Source organism: Culicoides brevitarsis, chromosome 2 (genome assembly GCF_036172545.1).
Source record: "Culicoides brevitarsis isolate CSIRO-B50_1 chromosome 2, AGI_CSIRO_Cbre_v1, whole genome shotgun sequence".
Classification (NCBI taxonomy): Eukaryota; Metazoa; Arthropoda; class Insecta; order Diptera; family Ceratopogonidae; genus Culicoides; species Culicoides brevitarsis.
Genome location: NC_087086.1, coordinates 9,023,411 through 9,044,412, shown reverse-complemented (window position 1 = coordinate 9,044,412; position 21,002 = coordinate 9,023,411). Strand labels below are relative to the sequence as shown.

Here is a 21,002-nt window from a genome sequence, read left to right as displayed (position 1 = left end):
TATTTTTTAAATAAATTATATGTTTTAAATAAAATTTTTAAAATTATTAAATTTAATTTAATTTTTTTTTTTGTAAATAAAAATAAATAAAAAAATATTTAAAGGAAAATATTTAAAAAAATTTTCAATAAAAGAAAAATTCAAAAAAAAAAAAAAAAAAAAAAAAATGGAAGAATAAAATACTTTTTTTATGAAAAATAATTAATCATTTTTTTTAATTTATTTATTTTTTTTTTTAAATTAATTAATAAGTCATTGATAAATTTTTTCTTTAAAATTCATTAAAATATAATAAAATATATTAAATATCAATTTATTTATTTTTATTTTTTTTTATTTATTTTTATTTTTTTTATTTATTTTTATCAGAAATTTATTATTATTATTTTTTCGTTAATATGGTAAATAATATTTTTAAACTAAAATAAATCAAATATGTATTAAATAATAATTTATAACTTTATTAAAAAAAAATTATTTACTAAAATAATTTAAATTTAATTTTTTATAAAGAATAAATAAAATATTTGTCAAAAAAACCAAAGAAATATATAAAAAATTCAATAAAACTGTAAATTTTAAATTATTTTAAATAATTGTTTTATTAAAAAAAATAAATTTAATTAAAAAAAATTAAAAATAATCAATAATAAAAATAGATAAATTTAAACCTTTTTGAATCACAATGCAAAGAAAAACTTGGGAAAAAAATAAATTCATCAATCGAAGCAAACAAAAATAAAGTCATGTTCTCTTTTTGTTAAAATCTTTCGAGAAGTTTGTCTTTTGTGCTCAACCTTAATTCATCCTTATTCACATACTTACATGTTCCATATAGGAGAAAAATATCGCCGTACAAGAATGTTATTCAAATTTGTGACACACGATTGAGTAACAAATAAATAACAATATTCTTGACGATGATGTGTGTCACAAATAAGTCCGTCGTCGTCGTCGCTGTGCATTACAAACATTTTTTTACATTAACGTCGATAATCGAATAAATAACAATAATTTTGCATACACGCCGATCTGCAGATGACAAAGGATATCATAATAAAAATTGTTATTCACGTCGTCGTTTTTTTCTGCTGCAGCTTGTTTTTGTTGTTTATCGCTTTTTAATACGCTTGAGTAGCTTAAAGGCTTGACAGGTTTCTGCTGCAAAACTGAAATGGGGAAAAAATTCCGAGTAGGAAAAAAAATTATTAAAATAAAAAAAAAGAAATTTTGTTGTAGGAAGCAGGTTACCTAAATGCTCTTGAACGTCAGTTTGTCGAATGGCGGATTAGGCCTTTGGCAGTTATGAAAGCCGATTGACGCGAAAGAAAGAGGGACAGAAATAGCAAAGAGAGAATGAGCCTTTCAAAAAGATTTTTTTTTTGTGTTGAACTTGATCCAGACATAATGCGGATAATGGTCAAGGTAAAAAGGGATTAATTAATGATACGAAAATGTTGCCTGAAAGTCAACAATGTATCATCAATAACCCAACGGTCTATGAATTTCTCGAAACAAATTATTCAACGGTGAATGCTTGAAAAACTGCAAAATTAATTTTTGAATATTGTGGCAATTTAAGATTAAATTTTGTTTTAATTTAAAAAATTTTAATTAAATAATTAATTTATTATTTATTAAAAATATAAAAAAAATAATTAAAAAATGTATTAAAAAGAATTAAAAAAAAAAATAAAAATTAATTAAAATAAATTAATTTTAATTTTTTTTAAAATAAATTTTAATAAATTAATTTTTAATTTAATTTAAATATATAAAATTAATAAAATTAAAAATATATTAAATTAAATTAAAAATAAATTTAATTAAATTTATGAATTTTTTAATTTAATTTTTTTTTAAATTTAATTTTATTTAAATAAATATATTTTTAATTAAATAAATTAATTAGATAAATAAAATAAAATAAAAATAAATTATATATTTTATTATTATTTTTTGATTATTTTAATTAAATTTACAAAAATTTAATTAATACCTAAATAAAAAAGTAAAAAAATAAAAATTAATAAATTTTATTTGATTAAAAAAATATAAAATTAAAAAAAATTGAATTAATAAAAATTATATTTAATTAATAAAATTATTTTAAAATTATTAAAATTGACCATGAATGAAAAAAAATAAAAATTTATATTTAATGAAATCAATTTTGATAAAAAATTATTTGAAATAAAAAAGTTAAATGTGCCTCAATGTTTAAAAAAAATTATCATTCCAGCACAAAAAAAAAATAGAAATAATTAATGACTCTAAGTGAAAAAATTCAAAAAAATTATTAAAAACGCCACTTTTTGTCATAAAACACATAATTATCGCCGAAAAAAAACAATTTATCTCTAAATATCTAAATTATGTGTCAAGGTCCAGCGAAACGTGCGCAAAAATTACCGGCTTATTGCAAGTCCTTGAGCAAAAAAAAAAAATTGAAAATCTTATAATACGTCAAGATCATGAAAAATACAAAATTTCTCCATTAAACACCCTGTACGAAGCTGATAATTGTTTACATATCACACTCAATGATATATAGAGGTAAACCATCCTTCACTGCGTGACCTTTCTATTGACTTCTAGAAAATGTATTTTTTTTGCCGGGTAATTGCAATAAATTGTATCAATCGCTTTGAACATCATTTTCGATCGCATTGTTTATACAAACCTTCGTTTTATTCTCAGTTTCGAACTCTTTGCTAGCCACAATGGAATCAAAACAACGTATTATTTTTCTTAATTTTTGTTATTTGTGCTTTATTTTCAAGATTTTTTTTTTAATTTTAATTTTTTTAAAGGTATACAAACAATTGTTTTTTCTTATTTCTAATAAATTATTGTAATAACCTAATTTTTTCCTTAAATTTATTAACACATATTTTTTTTTATTACAGGCCCTTAGTTATGATGGTGTACAATTTATTTTAATTTTTTTTTCTACATAAATTTTTATTAATTTATTATTATCATTTTTTGACCTTTTTGGCTGAAATTATTTGGGAAAAATGTTTTATTTTTTTCTTTATATTTTTTTTTATTTTTTAAAATAATTAATTAATTTTAAATAATAAAAAATAAATTAAATTAATTAAAATAATTTATTAATAAAAATTAATTAATTAAAAAAATTAAAATAAAAAAGAATTATTTTTGTTTATTTATTTTTTTTTTTAATTTATTTTTTTAATAAAATTAGTTAATAAAAATTATTAAAATCTTTTTAATTTTTTAAAATAATTATCAATTATTTTTAAATGAAATTAGTTTTAATTTAAATTAATAATATCATTAATTATTTTAAAAAATTAAAAATATTTTAATTAATTTTTATTTATTTTTTAAAATGAGATAAAAAATTAAATCAAATTAATTAAAATTAATTGTTAATAAATTAAAATAGACAAAAATTAAAAAAAAATTAATTCAAATTTATTTTTTTTTTAAATAAATTCAATTCAAAAAAAAAATTATTTTTTGATGATTCAACATTTTTCATTCAGTTAATTAAAACATTTTTCCCAATAATTTCAGTCGTACAATTCATATTTTGCCGTAATTTGAGCAAAAATCACATTAAAAGGCTTTCCTATGAAAAACTCAATTTTAAGTCATTTAAAATGTTTTAGTTTGAACAAAAATTATGAATCAACGTTAAATCCGCCTTCGCAGATGCACATAAACAAAAAATTATTAATAATTTCGACTAAAAATATAAAATTTTGTGTTGGAATTCATTCACCAAACAAAATTCCTCAAGTCTTGTTCTGTTGTGTGTTGTGCGCTACTCTCGGGAAAATCAAAATAAAATCTCGGAATTTTACACATTTTTCACACTAATAGTGCTTTGTGTGCGTGAGAGAGATGTTTTTGGTGTTTTAAAAATAAATAAAAAAAAAAATTCGAAAATACGAAAAATCAAATGAATTCAAAATATAATTCATCTGTCAACGGATCACTAAATATTTTCCATACAATAAATTTTTATTATCAGGCCATATGCACGAACGCGGCGCCATAAAGTATTTTCTTTAATTTTTTTCTCGGCGATTTTTACACGAAAGGTGGCGACCGACTGATCATTCGCGTCGGATTGTAGGTGAAAAATATGAGTGTTGGTTGGAAGATCACAACACAGAAACATTAATAGATGATTAATAATGTGTGCCGTTGTCGCACGACGAAGATGGTGTGTCCCAAATGTTGACAGCGGAATTCGCTGAAATTATTTTTAACACAACAATGTTTAGTCGCATCATCGGTGTCGTCGCCACTTTAAAGTAGAGGAAGGTTTCAAAAATAAAAAAAAAATTGTCCGAATTCCACGAGTAGCAACCGACATTGATGTGATTTTCGTTCCAGCACGTGCTTGTGTGGCTTTTCAATGCGTTCCGAAATAAGGACAACTTTCATTCATCCACGCTGATCGGATGTTGCTCGTGTTTGTGTGACTTCCTGCCGCGATAATGGCTCAATTTGCGATTTACGATGAAAACATGAAAGGAAATTAGTTGCTCATGTTTATTTTTGGTCTCTGCTATTTCTGATCCGCAATGCACACGTGTGACGATTGTGGGTGCATGCCTGCTTGTGACACATGCGAAGGATCTGACCTTTCGTCATGTCACTGCGATTTTTTCCCTTGAAACGATGCCTTGTCCAACTATCTAAAACGATAATTGTTTACGGACAAAAAAAATCTTTTTTTCCCAAAAAATTCCATTCTCGAATCCCGATCCACGTGACAGACAATTTCTTGTGAGAAATTTATTAAAATAACGTGCGGAGGGAAATTTTCACTTAATTTCTAAAAATTCAATTAATTTTTGGTCCATTTAAATACTCTCGTAGCCGATGCTCGTACTGGGTCAGAGTGAAGCTGTTGCAGTGAACGCTTGGCGTCGCTTGAGGACACGTGACTTGTGTAATTCGCCTTTCTGGCAGGGGACTACTGTGCCCGAGTTCAAAAGAGATAATTGACGTGCCGAAACATTGTTATTGCCTATCAGAGTACCTGCAAAGATAGAGAGAGAAATGCAATGAGACACGTTTTTGTGGCGAAAAATATAAATTGAATATTTTTTGTGTTGGTTTTTGTGTGAAGAAAGAACGTGATTTTATTGCTTTTTGTTAATCTTTAAGAAGTCGAAATTTCTATAATTAATTTTTGGTTGATATTTAAGGGATTTTCAGATTTTTGACCCTATTTTTATCTCTGAGGTCTTAAAATTTTCCCTTGAAATTCCTTTTGAATTTATCTTTTGAGGTCTCAATTTTATCTCTTGGGGTCTTAAATTTTTCTTTTAAGGTCTTAAATTTTTCTCTTGAGGTCTTAAATTTGTCTCTTAAGGTCTTAAATTTTACTTTAGAGGCCTTTTTTTCTTTGGAATGTTTTCCATTCATCTCTTGAGGTCTTAAATTTTTCTCTTGAGGTTTAAAATTTTCTCTCTTGATGCCTCACTTTTACTTCTTGAGGTCTCAATTTTATCTCTTGGGGTCTTAATTTTTTTCTTAAGGTCTTAACATTTCATCTTAAGGTCTTAAAATTTTCTTTAGAAAAATCAAATAAACCTGATAAGATCTTTAAAATTGATATTAAGGTCTCTAATTTTAATCTTGAGGTCTTAAAACAAGTTTTGAGGTCTTAAACTCTCTTATTTGGGTCTTAAAATTTGATTTTGAATTTTGTATTTTGCTTTAAGGTCTTAATTTTTCCTTTTGAATTTTTAATTTTTTTACTTGGGGTCCTAAATTCATCTCTTGAGGTCTAAAAACTTTACCTTCACTTGAGGTTTCAAATTTATTTCTTGAGGTCTCAAAATTTCCTCTTGAAAATCTTTCTGAAGTTTAAAATTCTTTTTTTAAAGGTCTTTAGTTTTCTCTTGAGGTCTTAAATTTTTTTAAGGTCTTAAATTTAACTTTAGGGTCTTTTTTTCTTCTGAATGTTTTCAATTCATTTCTTATGGTCTCAAAATTTTACCTTGAGGTCTTAAAATAATTTTTGAGGTCTTAAATTCTCTTTTGTAGGTCTTAAAATTTGATTTCGAAGTTTAAACTTTGCTTTGAGGTCTTATTTTTCCTCCTGAATTTTTAAATTCATCTCTTGAGGTCTTAAAATTTCATCTTGAGGTCTTAAAATTTCCTTTTGAAATATCAAATAAGCCCTTTGAAATATTTAAATTAAGTCTCGAGGTCTCAAATTTTCCTCTTGAGGTCCCAATTTCTCATGGAGACGCCTCATATTCTACTTTAACGAAGACTTTTAGCATGTTTCTTCAAATACTTACCAATCATTTTACTAACTGAAAACTTGCGTGGCTTCGCAGGCCTCGTTCTCGATTCCAGCAAGAGTCTTTCGAATGCTTTGTACAACGACGATGTATTTTCCGCGCACGAAACTTCACAAAATCCAATGCCATAGGAGGCAGCAAGAGAGGCTCCGTCTTTTTCAGGCACCTGCAAAAGATACATCAAAGAAGAAAAAAAATCATTAAATCAAATTATCAATGAATTGGTAAACAAATGTGTCGCCTACGCGACGTGGTTTCCTTTTGACAGACAAGAGATAAAAATACGCGGGAGACATAAATAATCCCACATTTCACAAAACATGGATTCGTCCCGTCCTTCTAATTTACAAACCAACAACAAAAAAAAGTTTTTCGAAAGCAAAAAGCGAGCATCGAAGGTGAATAAACGCTTTTCATTATTTTTCACGGCATTCAAGGACAAACGACACAAATCCGTACTTCTTATCGATAAATTGTCAAATGAAAAAAAAAAATTGTTTGCAATTTCAATTTTTCCGTCTATTGTTATTCACGTAATTGACTAACTTCGATGCGAATGTCAGACACAAAAGAATTAAATTTAATGAAAATGTGTTTTCACTCCTATTTTCATCGTCTTTCGTTTATCGGGTTTACCATTCAAGTCGACATTGCGACAAATGAAAAGCGAAACGTGTTTACTTTTCTTTTACAGTAATTGGTCATCATCGAGTCTGTTGCTCGGGGAAGCAATTGTAGATTTTAGTTGATGATATAATTTAGATGTTTCCATGCAAGATTTTTTTTTTGTTTCTACCTGTTGCTTGTAGGTTAGTAACTTCTCATTAGCGGACAAGAAAATGAAAAAAAATGAAGTTGGCGAAGCGGAAAAGTTAATTTTTCTTTTGCAATTTTTTTTTCGTTTATAAATGGAGCGATCAGAGAAGTGGCGGGAAATTTAAAAAATGGCGCCAAAATTATCTATTTTTTATAATTTAAATAAAAGTATGAATTTTCTTTAGAATTTCACATATAATGTAAGAAAATTTTTATAATATTTGAAATATTATTTTTTTTAATAAAAATTTTTAAAATAAAAAAAAAATAATTTATAATTTTGGCGCCATTTTGAAAAATATTCAAATTTTATAAAATGGCGCCAAAACTTAAATGAATTAGCGCCATTTTGTTTTATTTTTAATATATTTTCATAAATTATATTTTCTTTAAACTAACAAAAAAAAAAATAATTTTGAAGAAGAAATTATTTTGGCGGGAAATTTTACAAAATGGCGTCATTTTGATCTTTAGCAAATTTTGTTAGTAAAAAATATGTATTTTAATGAAAATTTGTCCTAAATTACTTTTAAAAAATAAAAAAATTAGTTTTCAACGCCTTTTAGTGAAAATTTTCCTATAAATTGGTCACACCTCTGTCAATTAAATTTATCAGATTGAACCTGAATAACCTCAAGTCACGTTTTTTGTTCGTTCATTTTGCGAGATTTGGGACGCGCGATAATGTTTCTCCTAATTAGTTTCGTTATTCAAATGAAAGAAAAGCCGAAAGACTAGACGAGTCTGCCCTAAATTTCACTTCATTTAACGCTAAATCATGCGTCTCCATGCACACGTACATCTGCATTACGTCAAGAAAGTAATAATTTTTATGATAAAAATGTCTCTCGTTGACCCACTTACTTGTCTTAAATGATCTAAATCCGCTTTGTTGGCGATCAAATAGGCCACAGGTTGACTTTGAAGTTGTCGCATTTCCGCCAATGACCTCGCAGCATACTCGAAACTGCTGCGATCTGTGATGCTGTAGACGATAAGACACGCATCTGCCCACAAAATCTGTTCCATGGGGAATTCGTCATCGCCTTCCGCCGAAATGTCGACAATTTCCACATCCAGCAGGCCCGTATCGACAACGACTGTCTGTTTGTACAACAAATCTGTTTTTGAGCGGTACTCGCCGATGAAGCGCCTCGTCAAATAGCGCACTGTCAGTGCTAGAAATATAAAAGAAACACAAACAATGAATTTTCCGCCCGAGGAATGCATTAAATGAAAATGAATTGAACATGGGGCAATGAAAACGAGTATTGACCGCGGTACTAAAAGCGAGTAAAATAAAACACATGTTTCTCTATTGTGCAATTTTATTGTGACCTGGCCTGGCACGTTACATTTTCGTTTTGAGATTAAAAATTCGTTTGTAATGAAATTTCGAGAGTTTGGCTGTTTGAGAGATCGCGCGCGAGTGTAAAATGTCTGAAAAATACTTAACACACATTTTATTACAGATTTAATAAGATTGTCCTTGAGTTTGGGAAATCTTATTTATGTTTTGTTGTTAATCGGCAAAAAAATAGGTAAGGTGATTCATTTATTACAAAGTTTTGTTTTTCTCGGTTTAGAGCGATTTTTTTTTATTGAATTTTAAAAGGTTTTCAAGGGCTTCTTTTTGTCTGTCTGAATTTTTTTTGCTTAGAATATCTTTTAAATTTTTTTTAAAGAATTTTTATAATTTTTAATAAAATTTTTTTAATCGACGAATTTTCATTAAAAAAAATATTATATAAATTCACTTTTTTAATTTGATGAATTTAATAGTAAATTTTTCTCATAATCAATTTAATAAAAAAAAATCAATATAAATTTAATAAAAATAATACATTTACAAAATTCAATAGAAAATAAAATAAATAATTAAATAATAAATTTGTTAAAAAAATTATCATATTTTTACTAAAATTATTTGTAATAAATAATTTTAGTAAAAATATGATAATTTTTTAAATTTTTAATTATTTATTTTATTTGATTATTATTTTTTTTTATCAAATTGATTATAAGAAAATTTTATTATTAATTTCATCAAATTAAAAAAATAAAACAAGAAAAAAATAAATTTAAAATAAAAAAATTTAATAATAAATTTGTTAAAAAATCATATTTTTACTAAAATTATTTTTTTTAATAATATATTTTTTAATAATTTTAGTAAAAATATTAATTTTTTTTTAATTTTTAATTATTTATTTTATTTGATTATTATTTTTTTTTATCAAATTGATTATAAGAAAATTTTATTATTAATTTCATCAAATTAAAAAATAAAACAAAAAAAAAATAAATTTTTTAATATAAATTTTAATAAAATTCGTTTCATATTATTTTTTCTTAAAAAAATTGTTTGTCAAAAAAAAATCAAATTTTTATTAAAATTCTTTAAAAAAAAAAATACTTAAATAAATATTATTTTTTTTTACAAAATTTCTTGAATTTTTTCAAAAAAATTAGCAAAAAATTGTAAATAATTTAAAATTAATTTTTAGATGATTTTAAATAATTTTTAGCTTAAATAAAAATTTTTGAGGAATTTTTAAATATTTTTTTTAAATTTTTTTTTTTAATTTTTTTAAATTTTTAAAAAATTTCCTTCTTATAAATTTTCCTTAAAACCTCAAGAATTTCCCTTAATTTGACCCAAAAACTCATAATTTTTCACGAAAGACGCTTTCAACTATAATAATTTTTCATGTCATTTAAACTAATCTTCCTCTTTTAATATTTTCTTCTATCTTGCTCTAGATACATATTTAAACGCTAGATTAGGCAAACGCTTAACCCGAAGGTTGTGTTTTTTTTTATGTTTTTTTGTAAAATATTTCAAAAATGCGTTTGTCAGGGACGCACAGCAGAAATTTTTGAGACGCTCCCTTTTGACTTTGAAATTTTTTTATGTTTTTTTTTGCTTCGAGTCACTCCAAATTAGGAGATCACTCTTAAAATTTTTGCTCATAAACACGTAAAAATTTTAATTGGAGCCGATTCCACTAAATAGGTAATAAAGATTCAATAAAAAATTGTAATAAAAAATATTTTTGTTTATGTATCTAAGCGAATTAATTGCGAAAAAAATCGTAAAAAAAACTAGAAATTCTTTCCCGATAAACAAAGAATTTGTTTTGATTGTGGATTAAAACGCGCGATGCCCACATTTTCCGCAATGGATAAATATTTTTTTTTTTGTAGTTTTTCTCTAAAGGAAAATTTTTCTTTATTTTTCTAAAGGTCAATGTTTAAAGAGGAAATCGCTGAAGCGAAATTGTTTGATGAGCATCGCATAGTAAACAGTGTGTAGGTTTGTTTTTCTTACCTGATTTTCCCACATTTGTGTCGCCAATCACGGCAATTCTTACGCGGGGCATACTACTTTTTTCCTCTGCTTTCATTGTCACTCAAGAAATTCTTAAACTTTTATTTTTTTTTAAATTTCTTTAGAAAATTTTTCTAATGCATTCACGAGATCGCAAGACGATCTTTTGTAATGAATGCTGCGATTTTATTTTAAAATTCACACCCGTACGAAATATTTGTCTATTTGTTTCGAATTCCTACTGAATAATTTTTGGCACGAAACCAAGCACTTTTTTTTATTCTTTGCGATTCTTCTTGTTCTTGTTACAACTAATGAGTTGCCGATTGTTGTCGAAGAATGTCAAAATAAATCACTTTCTTTGCTTTTTTCTTGATTTATCTCAATTTTTTCAATCATTAATTTTGGTTTGAATTTTAATTTATAATTTTTTGAAATTTCATCATAAATTTCAATTTTTTATTATCTCTCATAAAATTTATTATTATTACTTTTTTTTATTGTTTAATTTATTTTCTTCTATTTTTTTTAGGAGAAGAGATCTTTTCTGTTGAACAGCTTGGTCTAAACTAAGGAATTTCCTTTGCCGGTCGTCTGATATATACTAAAAAGTTGATTGAGAATTTTTCGTAATTTTATGTAACGTTGGAAGCTGAAAAGAGAACAAAAACAAGGAAAATTTGTGAGAGAATTTCCAATGGCGCATGCGCAATAAAACTACCGTTATATGTTTAAAAATCTGATTTTGCGGCTCTTAGGTAACTTCTTTGACAAGTGACTCGTAGGACTTCTCTTTTTAATTGGATTTTCCTCGAAAAGTTTACCTTTTATTGTTTAACTCGAACAATTTAATTTTTAGTCGCAGTAAAAGAGATTTTTTAAGAAATCAAAGATTTTTTTAAAAGTTGTTATGAATTGATTGATTGGGTTATGGAACGGATCATAACTCTTTGATTGTTCGGATTGTAAAATGTCGTAAGCAGCAATTTAAATGAAAAAATCGTGTTTGTTATGAACTGCGACACGTTTCGAAACATTTTTAACCTTCATGAGGGTCTCTTATAAAACAGAACGTTGCTCTAATTAGAGAAAAATTTGAAAATGGGGAAGGAAAATTTTCCATAAAGATTTGTTTCTATGCTGAATGAAGATGTTTAGCAACGAAAATATTTTCAAGTCAAGAAAACCATGGTTTTAAAATTAATTTTTAAGGGTTTCAATTGAAATTGAAAGGGGCTTATGGAAATCTGAATGTCAATTATAATTTATTTAATTTTTTTTTATAAAAATTGGTTATACATATTTTTTTTTAACTTTTAGTTCTGAAATAAATCTTCAATTTTAAGACAATAATAATAAATCTCTTGTTCAATAATTTCGTATTTTAATTTTATTTTATTTAAATACGAAACACTCAATATATGTAATTTAGTTTGATTTAACATTAATTTAATTAATTAATTTACTTTTAATATAATTTTAAAAATTTTATTTATATATTTTTTATATAAATAAATTAATTATTTATTTAATTTAGATTTATTTTAAATATAAATTTATTTAATTTGTTAATTTTTTGCTCAAAATAATTTTTTAAAACATTCAATTAATTATATTTTTTGTTTAACAAATAAAAATGTTAAAAATTCAGAAAAATTATATACCTAATAATTAATAATTTGATATTTTTTAATAAATGAATATTATTATTTTTTTATTTTTTACTAAAAAAAAAATAAAGAATTCAGTTTATAAAGTTTATTAAAATTCATTTTTTTTAAATTTTTTTCAAATTATTAATTAATTATATTTTTTAATTTTACAAAAATTATTTTTATTATTTTTTTTTCGCTTAAATCAATATTCTTAAAATATTTTAATAATTTTTAAATTAATTTTCTTTATTTAAAAAAATAATGCAAGTAAAAAATGAAAAATGAAAAAAAATAATAAAAAAAATAATGAATAAAATTAAATAATAATTATCAATTTAATATTACGTTAATAAATTAATAATTATTTGATAATATTTTTTATTATTTTTTTCTATTTATTTTTTGCTTGAATTATTTTATTTTAAAATTTTATTGATTTTAATCGTTTTGATTTATTTGGATTTTTTTTAAATATTGCAAGTAAATAAAAGTTCAACCTTCTAATTTTTTTATTATAAAATTTTTATTTATTTTTTGCTTTTTTCTCTTATGAAATATTAAAAAAAAATATATATTTTTTTTATACCTCTCCGAGTATTATTTAAATTACGTCATTCTAAACAATAAAAAAAAGTTTTCACTGAATAACAAATATTTTTTTTAATTGACAAAATCCTTGTTCTAGACGTTTTTAGTCGGCAGACTCCTTAAAAACCTTGACAACACCTTTTTTTCAGTCTTGCCAACCAAACTTTTGTTCATAGGAATTGTTACATGACCCATCGTTATATTTTTTTTCCTTCTCGCAGACACACGATTGCAAAACAAAATTGTTTATATTTTGATCCGTTTTTTTTTCTAAGTTATATATGAGAAAAAAAAAAAAAAAATTGTGCATAACTGCTTCGTAGAAGGATTGTGATTTGTTTTGATTTTTTCCTTCGTTACAATTTTTTTTTTTGCAAAACAATAAATGGAAGCCTCTAACATTTTATAGAGGAAGTGTTTCATAATGGAAAATACTTACAGTTTTGTTTATTGCTACAAAGGAATTCAATTTGTGTTCGCTTTCCTTTCTCTTTTGTTATGTGAATGGTTACAAAAAAAAAAAGTTTAAATTGTCCTTGGACTCTTATATAAAAAAAAATCGTTCAAAGAAATTTATAAAAGAATTATTTTGAATTAGCGAAAAGTGATTTTCAAATTTTTAACGGTTATTTTTTGAATTGACATTTATGTTTTTTTTTTATTTTAAATTTAGATTTGGAAAGCAAAATTTTTATTTTGAGAGACTTTCAAACAATTAAAAAATAAAAAAAAATTTCTTTCAAAGAAATTCGTAAGTGTCAATTCAAAAAATGACAGTTAAAAATTTGAAAATTATTTTTCGCTAATTCAAAAATTATTTAAATACAAATAAAAATTAAATTATGAAACATTTTTGCCTTCTATGAATTAAAAAAAAGTTTTAATTGACATTTTTGCATTTCTTTGTAAATTCTCAGTGCAAGATCCTTTGAAAGCATCAAATCTCTTGAGTTAGTAACTCATCCAACAAGTTACAAGTCCATAAAAATGTTCTTACATTTCCATTATCGAATCTATCTTCGCCGACGCGACGCAACATTCCTTTTAATGCTTTTCTGAAGTAAACATAGTTATAAAATTTATTACTCAAGTTTTCTTGAACTTGAAAGATGCAGTGATTCTGCACGTAATGGCATGTCATTTTATACTTTTTTATTAGATGTGCCTTTTTCCCTTTTTCTCACGCACATACGAGCGGGGTGAATGCCTTTTGTCTCCGACTTGTAAACTCAAAGGTTGCAGTCAAGGCCGTATTTCTAATGTTTTATGCATTACTGAAGAAGAAGATGGGGGAAAATGCAGAGGCGCAATAAAAATTAGTGAGGCAGTAAATTTGCAGTGAAAGGTAATAAAAAAGAAAAAAAAAATGCCCGGCAATACTTTTCAAAAGATCTCGGTTAATGCATATTTTCTTCCGTTGTTTTTCTGCCCACTTGAGTGAAAATGTATACGTGCCTCGTTGTTGTTTAATTGGTATTGGCGTGATTATGAAATAAATTATTTATTTTTCTGAATAACAGGATGTCGATTTATGGATATTAAAATTCCTTTAATGCTCATTAAAATATTGTTTACAAGAAGGTAATAAATTAATTTTTGATCAATAAAAATGTTTTTTCGTGTTAAAAGTTGCCTGTGTGGTATGCAAATTGTATCACATGTTTCAAAGATTTATTTTAAAAGTTGGAGAAAATTGCCGGTTATATTGAAAAAGTTTCCATTAAAAAAAATACTATGGAAAAAAGCAGAAAAAAATTTTAATAATTTTTTAACAAAAAAAAAAAAAAAAAAAAAAATAATAAATAAATAAAAAGTAAAATAATAAAAATAAAAAAAAAATTGATTATAATGAATTTTTATTTTTATAAAAAAATTAATATCATTCAAACTAAAATTTTAAAATATGAATTTAATTTAATTACATTTATTTAATTAATTAATTAATTAATTTAAATAATTAATTTAAATAAATTAAAAATTTAATTAATTTATTTAATTAAAATTTTTATTTAATTTATAAAATAATTTTAATTCAATGAATAATTAAATAAATAAATATTTTTAATTTTTTGAAATAAATGAAAAATCAATCAGAATTAAAACTAATAAAAAAAATAATTAATTTTCCACGAAAATCTTTTAACAGTCAAAAACATGAAAAATTTGGGCAACGTAGTAATTAATGTTTTTGAAATAAAATTCTCATTAATTGATAAAAGCGAAAATCAAATTTTTCTTTGAATTCGGTTCATCGATTTAATTCAAGACAATAAAGGTCTTTGACCTTAAAAAAGGGACAAATATAATTTATTAGTAAAAATTTTCAGACAATATCTTATTTACCTTTATTCTGAAAAATAGATTAACTTTACTAATATTTTTTGCCATCATGTTTTCTATTCAAAAAATAACAAAGGAAAATTTTCTGATTTTTTTTTTGACAATTAAGACGAAAAAAAATCTTGATAAACAAATCAAGTTCAAAGTCCAACTTTTCAGGTAAAAATTTTTTTTTTACAGAAAATGACTTCTGTTTATTTTATTTTTTTTTTATTATTTGGAATTGTTTACATTTTGTGGGCAAAGGTCAATTCAGAACAAAAGAAATGTAGTGCAGCCTCTTTTTTCCGTATTTCATTTTTTTTTTGCTCAAAACAAAACATTAACTTTTATTGTTTCTTTTGATAAAATTGCTATGATTGCTTAATGTTGTTTTCTTGACATTTTTTTATGCACTTTGACCAAAGTTGACATTTTCTTTTTATTTTCAATTAAATTCAGTAGAAAACAATTCTAAGAATTTTTTTTGATTGATGAAGGATGAAATTTCAAAGAAAATGTTGAGTAGACAAAGAAGACCATCAAACTGCGCCATTTCTCACTCCGAAAATAAGCGACAAATAAGCAGTTCGTTAACCTAAAATCAATTAACTTTTGATCGAAAATCATGTCTGCTCAACACTGAACTTATTTTCCAATATTATCCGAGAGAAGACAAATTTTAATCACCGTTTTGTGGCTTCGTCGGACATAGTACTTCATTATTTTTTTTTACGATTTACGTTGTAGTTTTTTTTTTCGCTATTTTGCTGTAAAGGAGTGAGAAAATGAATTAAAAGGGAAAAAATTGGAGAAGGAGTTGTAATGGAAAATTTTTGAAGGGATTTTAAAGGAAATTAATGAAATATTTTTTTTTGTCGATAAAGATATAATCATAAAAGTGTCAATATCAAAAAAAAAAAATAAAAAAAAATAAAATCGAGTAAATAAAAAATCAATAAAAAAATAATTAAATAAAATATTTTAGAATTAAAATTGTTTTAAATTTAAATTTTATTAAAATTTTTATTTTAAAAAATAATTAAAAAAAAGTCAAAAAATTTTAAAGATCTTTTTCAAAAGAAAAATTTTAAAACTTAACTAATTAAAATAAATAATTTTTTAAAACAAAAAAAAATAATAAATACCTAAATAAAAAATTAAACAAACAAAATAAAATAAATAAATAAATAAAATAAAAAAATAAATAAAAAATTATTTAAAAAAAAAAAAATTAAAAAAATTTCAATTCAAATTTTATAAGATCATAAATTTTCAGTAATGTGTTTAAAAAAAAATATAATTTTTAACCATTTTTGAAGCGAACAAAAATTTTAATTTAATAAATTTAACTAAAATAATAAAATAATAAAAATTTCAATTTAAATTTCTTAAGATCATTAATATTCAGTACCAGTATTTTAAAAAATTTTTTGAATTTTTGACCATTTTTGAAGCGAATAAAAATTTAAAAAATCTTATTAAAATTAAATAACTTTTAAAATAAAGCAAAAAAAAAAATAATTAAAAAAAATATTTTTTAACCACAAAATTAAAAAAAAAAAATAACTAATTTTTTAAAAATTAAAAATAATTTGTTTTAAAAATAATTTTGAACATCAAAATTCAACCAATCGAATTTAATTTAATGAAAAAAAATATTTTTTTTTTAAATGTATGTAAAATTAAATCATCATGAGCCCTTTAAAAAAATTCTCTTATCCCCAACACTGACTTTGATGTAAACATTAACCATTAAAAAGATGGATTGATTGATATGCAATGAGCAGAAAATAAAATTTACACAAGAATTTTTCATCAAAGCGCTTTTTCCAACCTAAAATTTTAATAAAATCAATTCAAAAATCCATCAAATAAATTCTAATTTGCCCTTAAAAAAAATTGACAGCTTCGAAAAACAAATCAACTTCATTTCGTATTTATTTTTGGAAATGCGCCGCACTCGAAAATACTACGCTACAAACACAAACACAAAAAATTTCAGCTGTGAAGTGAAGAAGAAGAAGATACTCACACGCTTGCGAAGCCGTACAGCAAAACAATAATATATGAGAGTATTTGTAAAATTGTGAGTTGTGAGTCCGTGGAACGTCGACACAGACACCACACAACAGTTTTCGCTTTCTTTGATAGCAGACGAGTCAATAGCGCGCGTATTTTCTTATAATTGGCCGAAAAAAAAATTATTTCTTCTTCCTTTCAACACAAACAACAACAACAACAAGTGTGTGTCCGAACAAATACAGTGAAACGAGATTTTTTTTGATAACACACAAAAAGGGGAAACTGCTCTTCGACGAGACGAATTTTTGTCAGTGCTGCTGAAACTCGCTTCGAGTAAGCATCGATTTTTATTTTTACTCGTGTCGTAATTTTTTTTACACACTTGCATTGAATTTTTTTACAATATTATGTGTGCAGTGAAATAAAATTTTGAAGAAAAAAATTTTTTGTGATATCTCGTTGAGAGAAAAAATAAAAAAAAACACTCAAGTATACGAAAATTAAAAATAATTCCAAAGAAAATTGAATCCTGCTGATTTTAATTGAATTTTGTGTGTGAAATAGAGCTAAAAACGAAACCACAACTAAAATGGCATTGAGATCTATCGGTGTACTAATTATCAATGCAGCTGGCAAATCGTCGGCAAGGCGCATGGTCAGTACAAGCAGCACTTTGAACGCGAAAATTCTGAAGGATTCCCCGAATGCTCAGCTCAACAAAAACTTGCTGCAACGCTACACGAAGCTCAAGTACGACCCGAAATACGTGCAAGCGACATACGTTTGGATTGACGGCACCGGCGAAAATGTTCGTTGCAAAGATCGCGTCTTGACGAAGCGTGTGGAGCGTCCCGAAGATGCCCCCCAATGGCAATACGACGGAAGTAGCACATATCAGGCGCTTGGCGGTAACTCGGATTGCACGCTCGTGCCTCAAGCTGTCTATCGGGATCCCTTCAAGGCAGGCTCGAATGACGTTATTGTGCTCTGCGACACTTACAAGCCCGATGGATCGCCCACAGACACCAATCATCGTAACAAGATGCAAGATGCCATGAATCGCACGAAGCAACATGAGCCGTGGTTCGGTATTGAGCAAGAATATACGTTGCTCGATACGGATGGACGTCCTTTGGGATGGCCCGTTGGCGGATTTCCCGGAGAACAGGGACCTTATTATTGCGGCGTTGGCGCTGAGAAGGTCTATGCCAGAGATATTGCGGAGTCGCATGCACTTGGTGAGTTGAAATCTGAAAAAAAAAAAAAATTTTTTTTAAAATTAATTTGAAGGAAATTTTTTTATAAAAATTTAAAATTTATTTTTTTTTAATAAAAATTTAATTTTTTTTTTAATTCAAAAATTTGAAATAATTTTTAAATTAAATTAATTATTTTTTATTAATTTAATTTAATTTTTTGATTGAATTTAATTTTTTCTTAATTGAACATAAATTTTAAATTTTATTATTTTTTTAGTTTTTTGCAATTTTATTTTTTAATATTAAAAAAAATATATTTTTATTGATAAAAAAAATAAATTAATTAAAATTTATTTTAATTTTATTTTTTTTAAATTAATTTAATTAAATTCAATTTATTTGTTAATTTCATTTTTAATTCTTTTAATTTAATTTATTTAATAATTTTTGATTAAATTTGCTTTTTTTTAGTTTGACTAATTTCAATTTTTTAATTTGTTAAACACAAAAATTTAATTTAATAAAAAATTGAAGATTAAATTTTTTTTAAGTTTAATTTTTTTTTTTAATTATTAAAAATTTAAAGTTCAATATGTAATAAATTAATTTTAATTGTGAAAAAAATTTAATTCAGTTCAAAAATTTTTTTTTTATAAAATAATAATTTAATTCAAATCTTATTTTTAATCAATTATTAAAATTCTTTTTAATTTTTATTTAAAAATTTAAAAAATATTTTTTCAATCTGTTAATTTAATTTTTTAATTAATTTTATAAATTATTATTTTTTTTTTTATTAAAATTAATAATTTTACTAATTAATTTAGAGTTTTAAATGATAAGTTAAAAAAATTTAAAAAATTTTTAAAAAATTAATTAAACTATTTTTTTTTAATTTTAAAACTTAAATTCGAATTAATTTTATTTAACTATTAATTTATTTTTTTTATTATTTTAAAAATTGTAAAAATAATAAATTAAAATTAATTTAAATAAATTTCAATTTGAAATAATTTGTTAAGCTATTACCTGATTTAAAAAATATTTTTTAATAAATTATTAAATATTTTTTTTTAAATTTTTAATTCTATTTTTCAACTAATTTCCAGCTTGCTTATACGCTGGTTGCGACTTTGCCGGCACAAATGCCGAAGTCATGCCCTCCCAATGGGAATACCAATGCGGACCAAGTGTTGGCATGAAGGGCGCTGACGACATCTGGGTATCACGTTACATTTTGTGGCGCGTTGCCGAAGAATTTGGCGTTACCGTGACTTTTGATCCAAAACCCATGCCCGGAAATTGGAATGGCGCTGGCGGTCATTGCAACTTCTCGACGAAGGAAATGCGTGCGGATGGCGGTTTGGAAGCCATCAAGGCAGCAATTGAAAAGCTGTCGCACAAACAGGAGAAACACATCAAGGCCTACGATCCCAAAGGCGGGGCTGACAACATGCGTCGCTTGGTTGGTCGTTTGGAAACGTCGAGCATCGACAAGTTTAGCTGGGGCATTGCGGATCGCGGAAGCAGCGTGCGTATTCCACGTGGCGTCGCAAACGCTGGCAAAGGATATTTGGAAGATCGTCGTCCATCCAGTAACATGGATCCCTATTCCGTGTGCCATGCTTTGCTCACAACTTGCTTGTTGGATGAATAAATGTAAGAAAAATTTATTTTTAATCCTCTTATGAAATTTTTCTAAAGAAAAAGAAAGTTTTTAATATAAATTTATTTTTAATTAAATATTTTTCTTTTCTTTTATTTTCAGGACTCACAAAATCGTCCTTGATATATAAATAACTCCTCTTGAAATTGTTAAATATTTTTTTATGAAAAACTTTTGTTTTAAAACTTGTTATGAAATTTATGAAAGAAAAAAAACTCACTTTTACAAAAAAATTACATCACACGTGTCATTCAATAGTAAGCATTTATTTTTCTATTTTTATCGCTTTTAGATTTGTTTACTTCGGTTTCGTTCAAAGAAATAAATCTAACTATTTTTTTTTAAATAATTACGCGAAAATTCTTTTTTTATTACAAAGCATGATTAATAAACGATTCTAAAAGCGCTTTTAAAAAATATTTTTTTTTATCAGAAAAAAGAAACGAAGAAAAACAAAATATATTTACAAAAAAAATAAAATTAAATAAAATAATAATAATAATTCACGAAGACAAATAATTTTCTAGTTGTTAGGAGGAGAGAAAGGGAAAAAAGATTTGAAGAAATTGTGTCAAAAATTTAAAAGAGAAAGAAAAAAAAGTTATTTTTAGAGAGCGACAAAAAACTTGCTCGATTAAATGTTTGATGTTTGTTAAAAAAAATTTTAATTAATTGTGGAACATTATGGAATATTTGCCAAGGAGACCAAAATTGGCATAAAAATTATCAAAAAAAAAATTATTTTAAAAATTTGAACTGAAAAAAAATTAAAGAAGACAGGAAACGGATATACGTAAAAAATTTGAATAAATTTTCTTTGAAAAATAAAAAAAAGTTTGTAATAAATTTTATTTAAAGTTAAGAAAAAAAATAAAATAAAAAATAATAAAAATACAAAAAGAAATAATTTTGTGTTTTAATTTAATTTCAATTTTTGTAACGCAGGTACTTATTTTAATAATTTTTAAAAAATAAAAATATTTTTATATATTTTTTTTTAATTTTTTTTAAATATTTTTTTTTATTTAATTTCCAACAATTTTTAATTTTTTAAAAAATTAAATTTGCAAAAAATGTAAAAAAATACTTGAATTTAATTAA

At 24.4% G+C, this 21,002-nt stretch overlaps 2 protein-coding genes across 2 annotated transcripts; one reads left to right on the top strand and one right to left on the bottom strand.

Annotated features, from left to right (window-relative positions):
- Positions 1-3,655: 3,655 nt before the first annotated feature.
- On the bottom strand, positions 3,656-10,828 carry LOC134831388 (ras-related and estrogen-regulated growth inhibitor-like protein). The gene is made up of 4 exons (XM_063845108.1): positions 10,450-10,828; positions 7,983-8,296; positions 6,300-6,468; positions 3,656-5,026 (listed from the first exon to the last, which is right to left on the bottom strand). The coding sequence occupies exons 1-4, from the start codon at positions 10,523-10,525 to the stop codon at positions 4,881-4,883; spliced, it is 705 nt and encodes a 234-aa protein (XP_063701178.1). The 5' UTR covers positions 10,526-10,828; the 3' UTR covers positions 3,656-4,880.
- Positions 10,829-17,165: 6,337 nt separating this feature from the next.
- LOC134829577 (glutamine synthetase 1, mitochondrial) lies at positions 17,166-20,757 on the top strand. The gene is made up of 3 exons (XM_063842727.1): positions 17,166-18,274; positions 19,345-19,894; positions 20,004-20,757. Exons 1-2 carry the CDS (start codon positions 17,626-17,628, stop codon positions 19,890-19,892), a joined length of 1,197 nt encoding a protein of 398 aa, XP_063698797.1. The 5' UTR covers positions 17,166-17,625; the 3' UTR covers positions 19,893-19,894; positions 20,004-20,757.
- Positions 20,758-21,002: the final 245 nt, after the last annotated feature.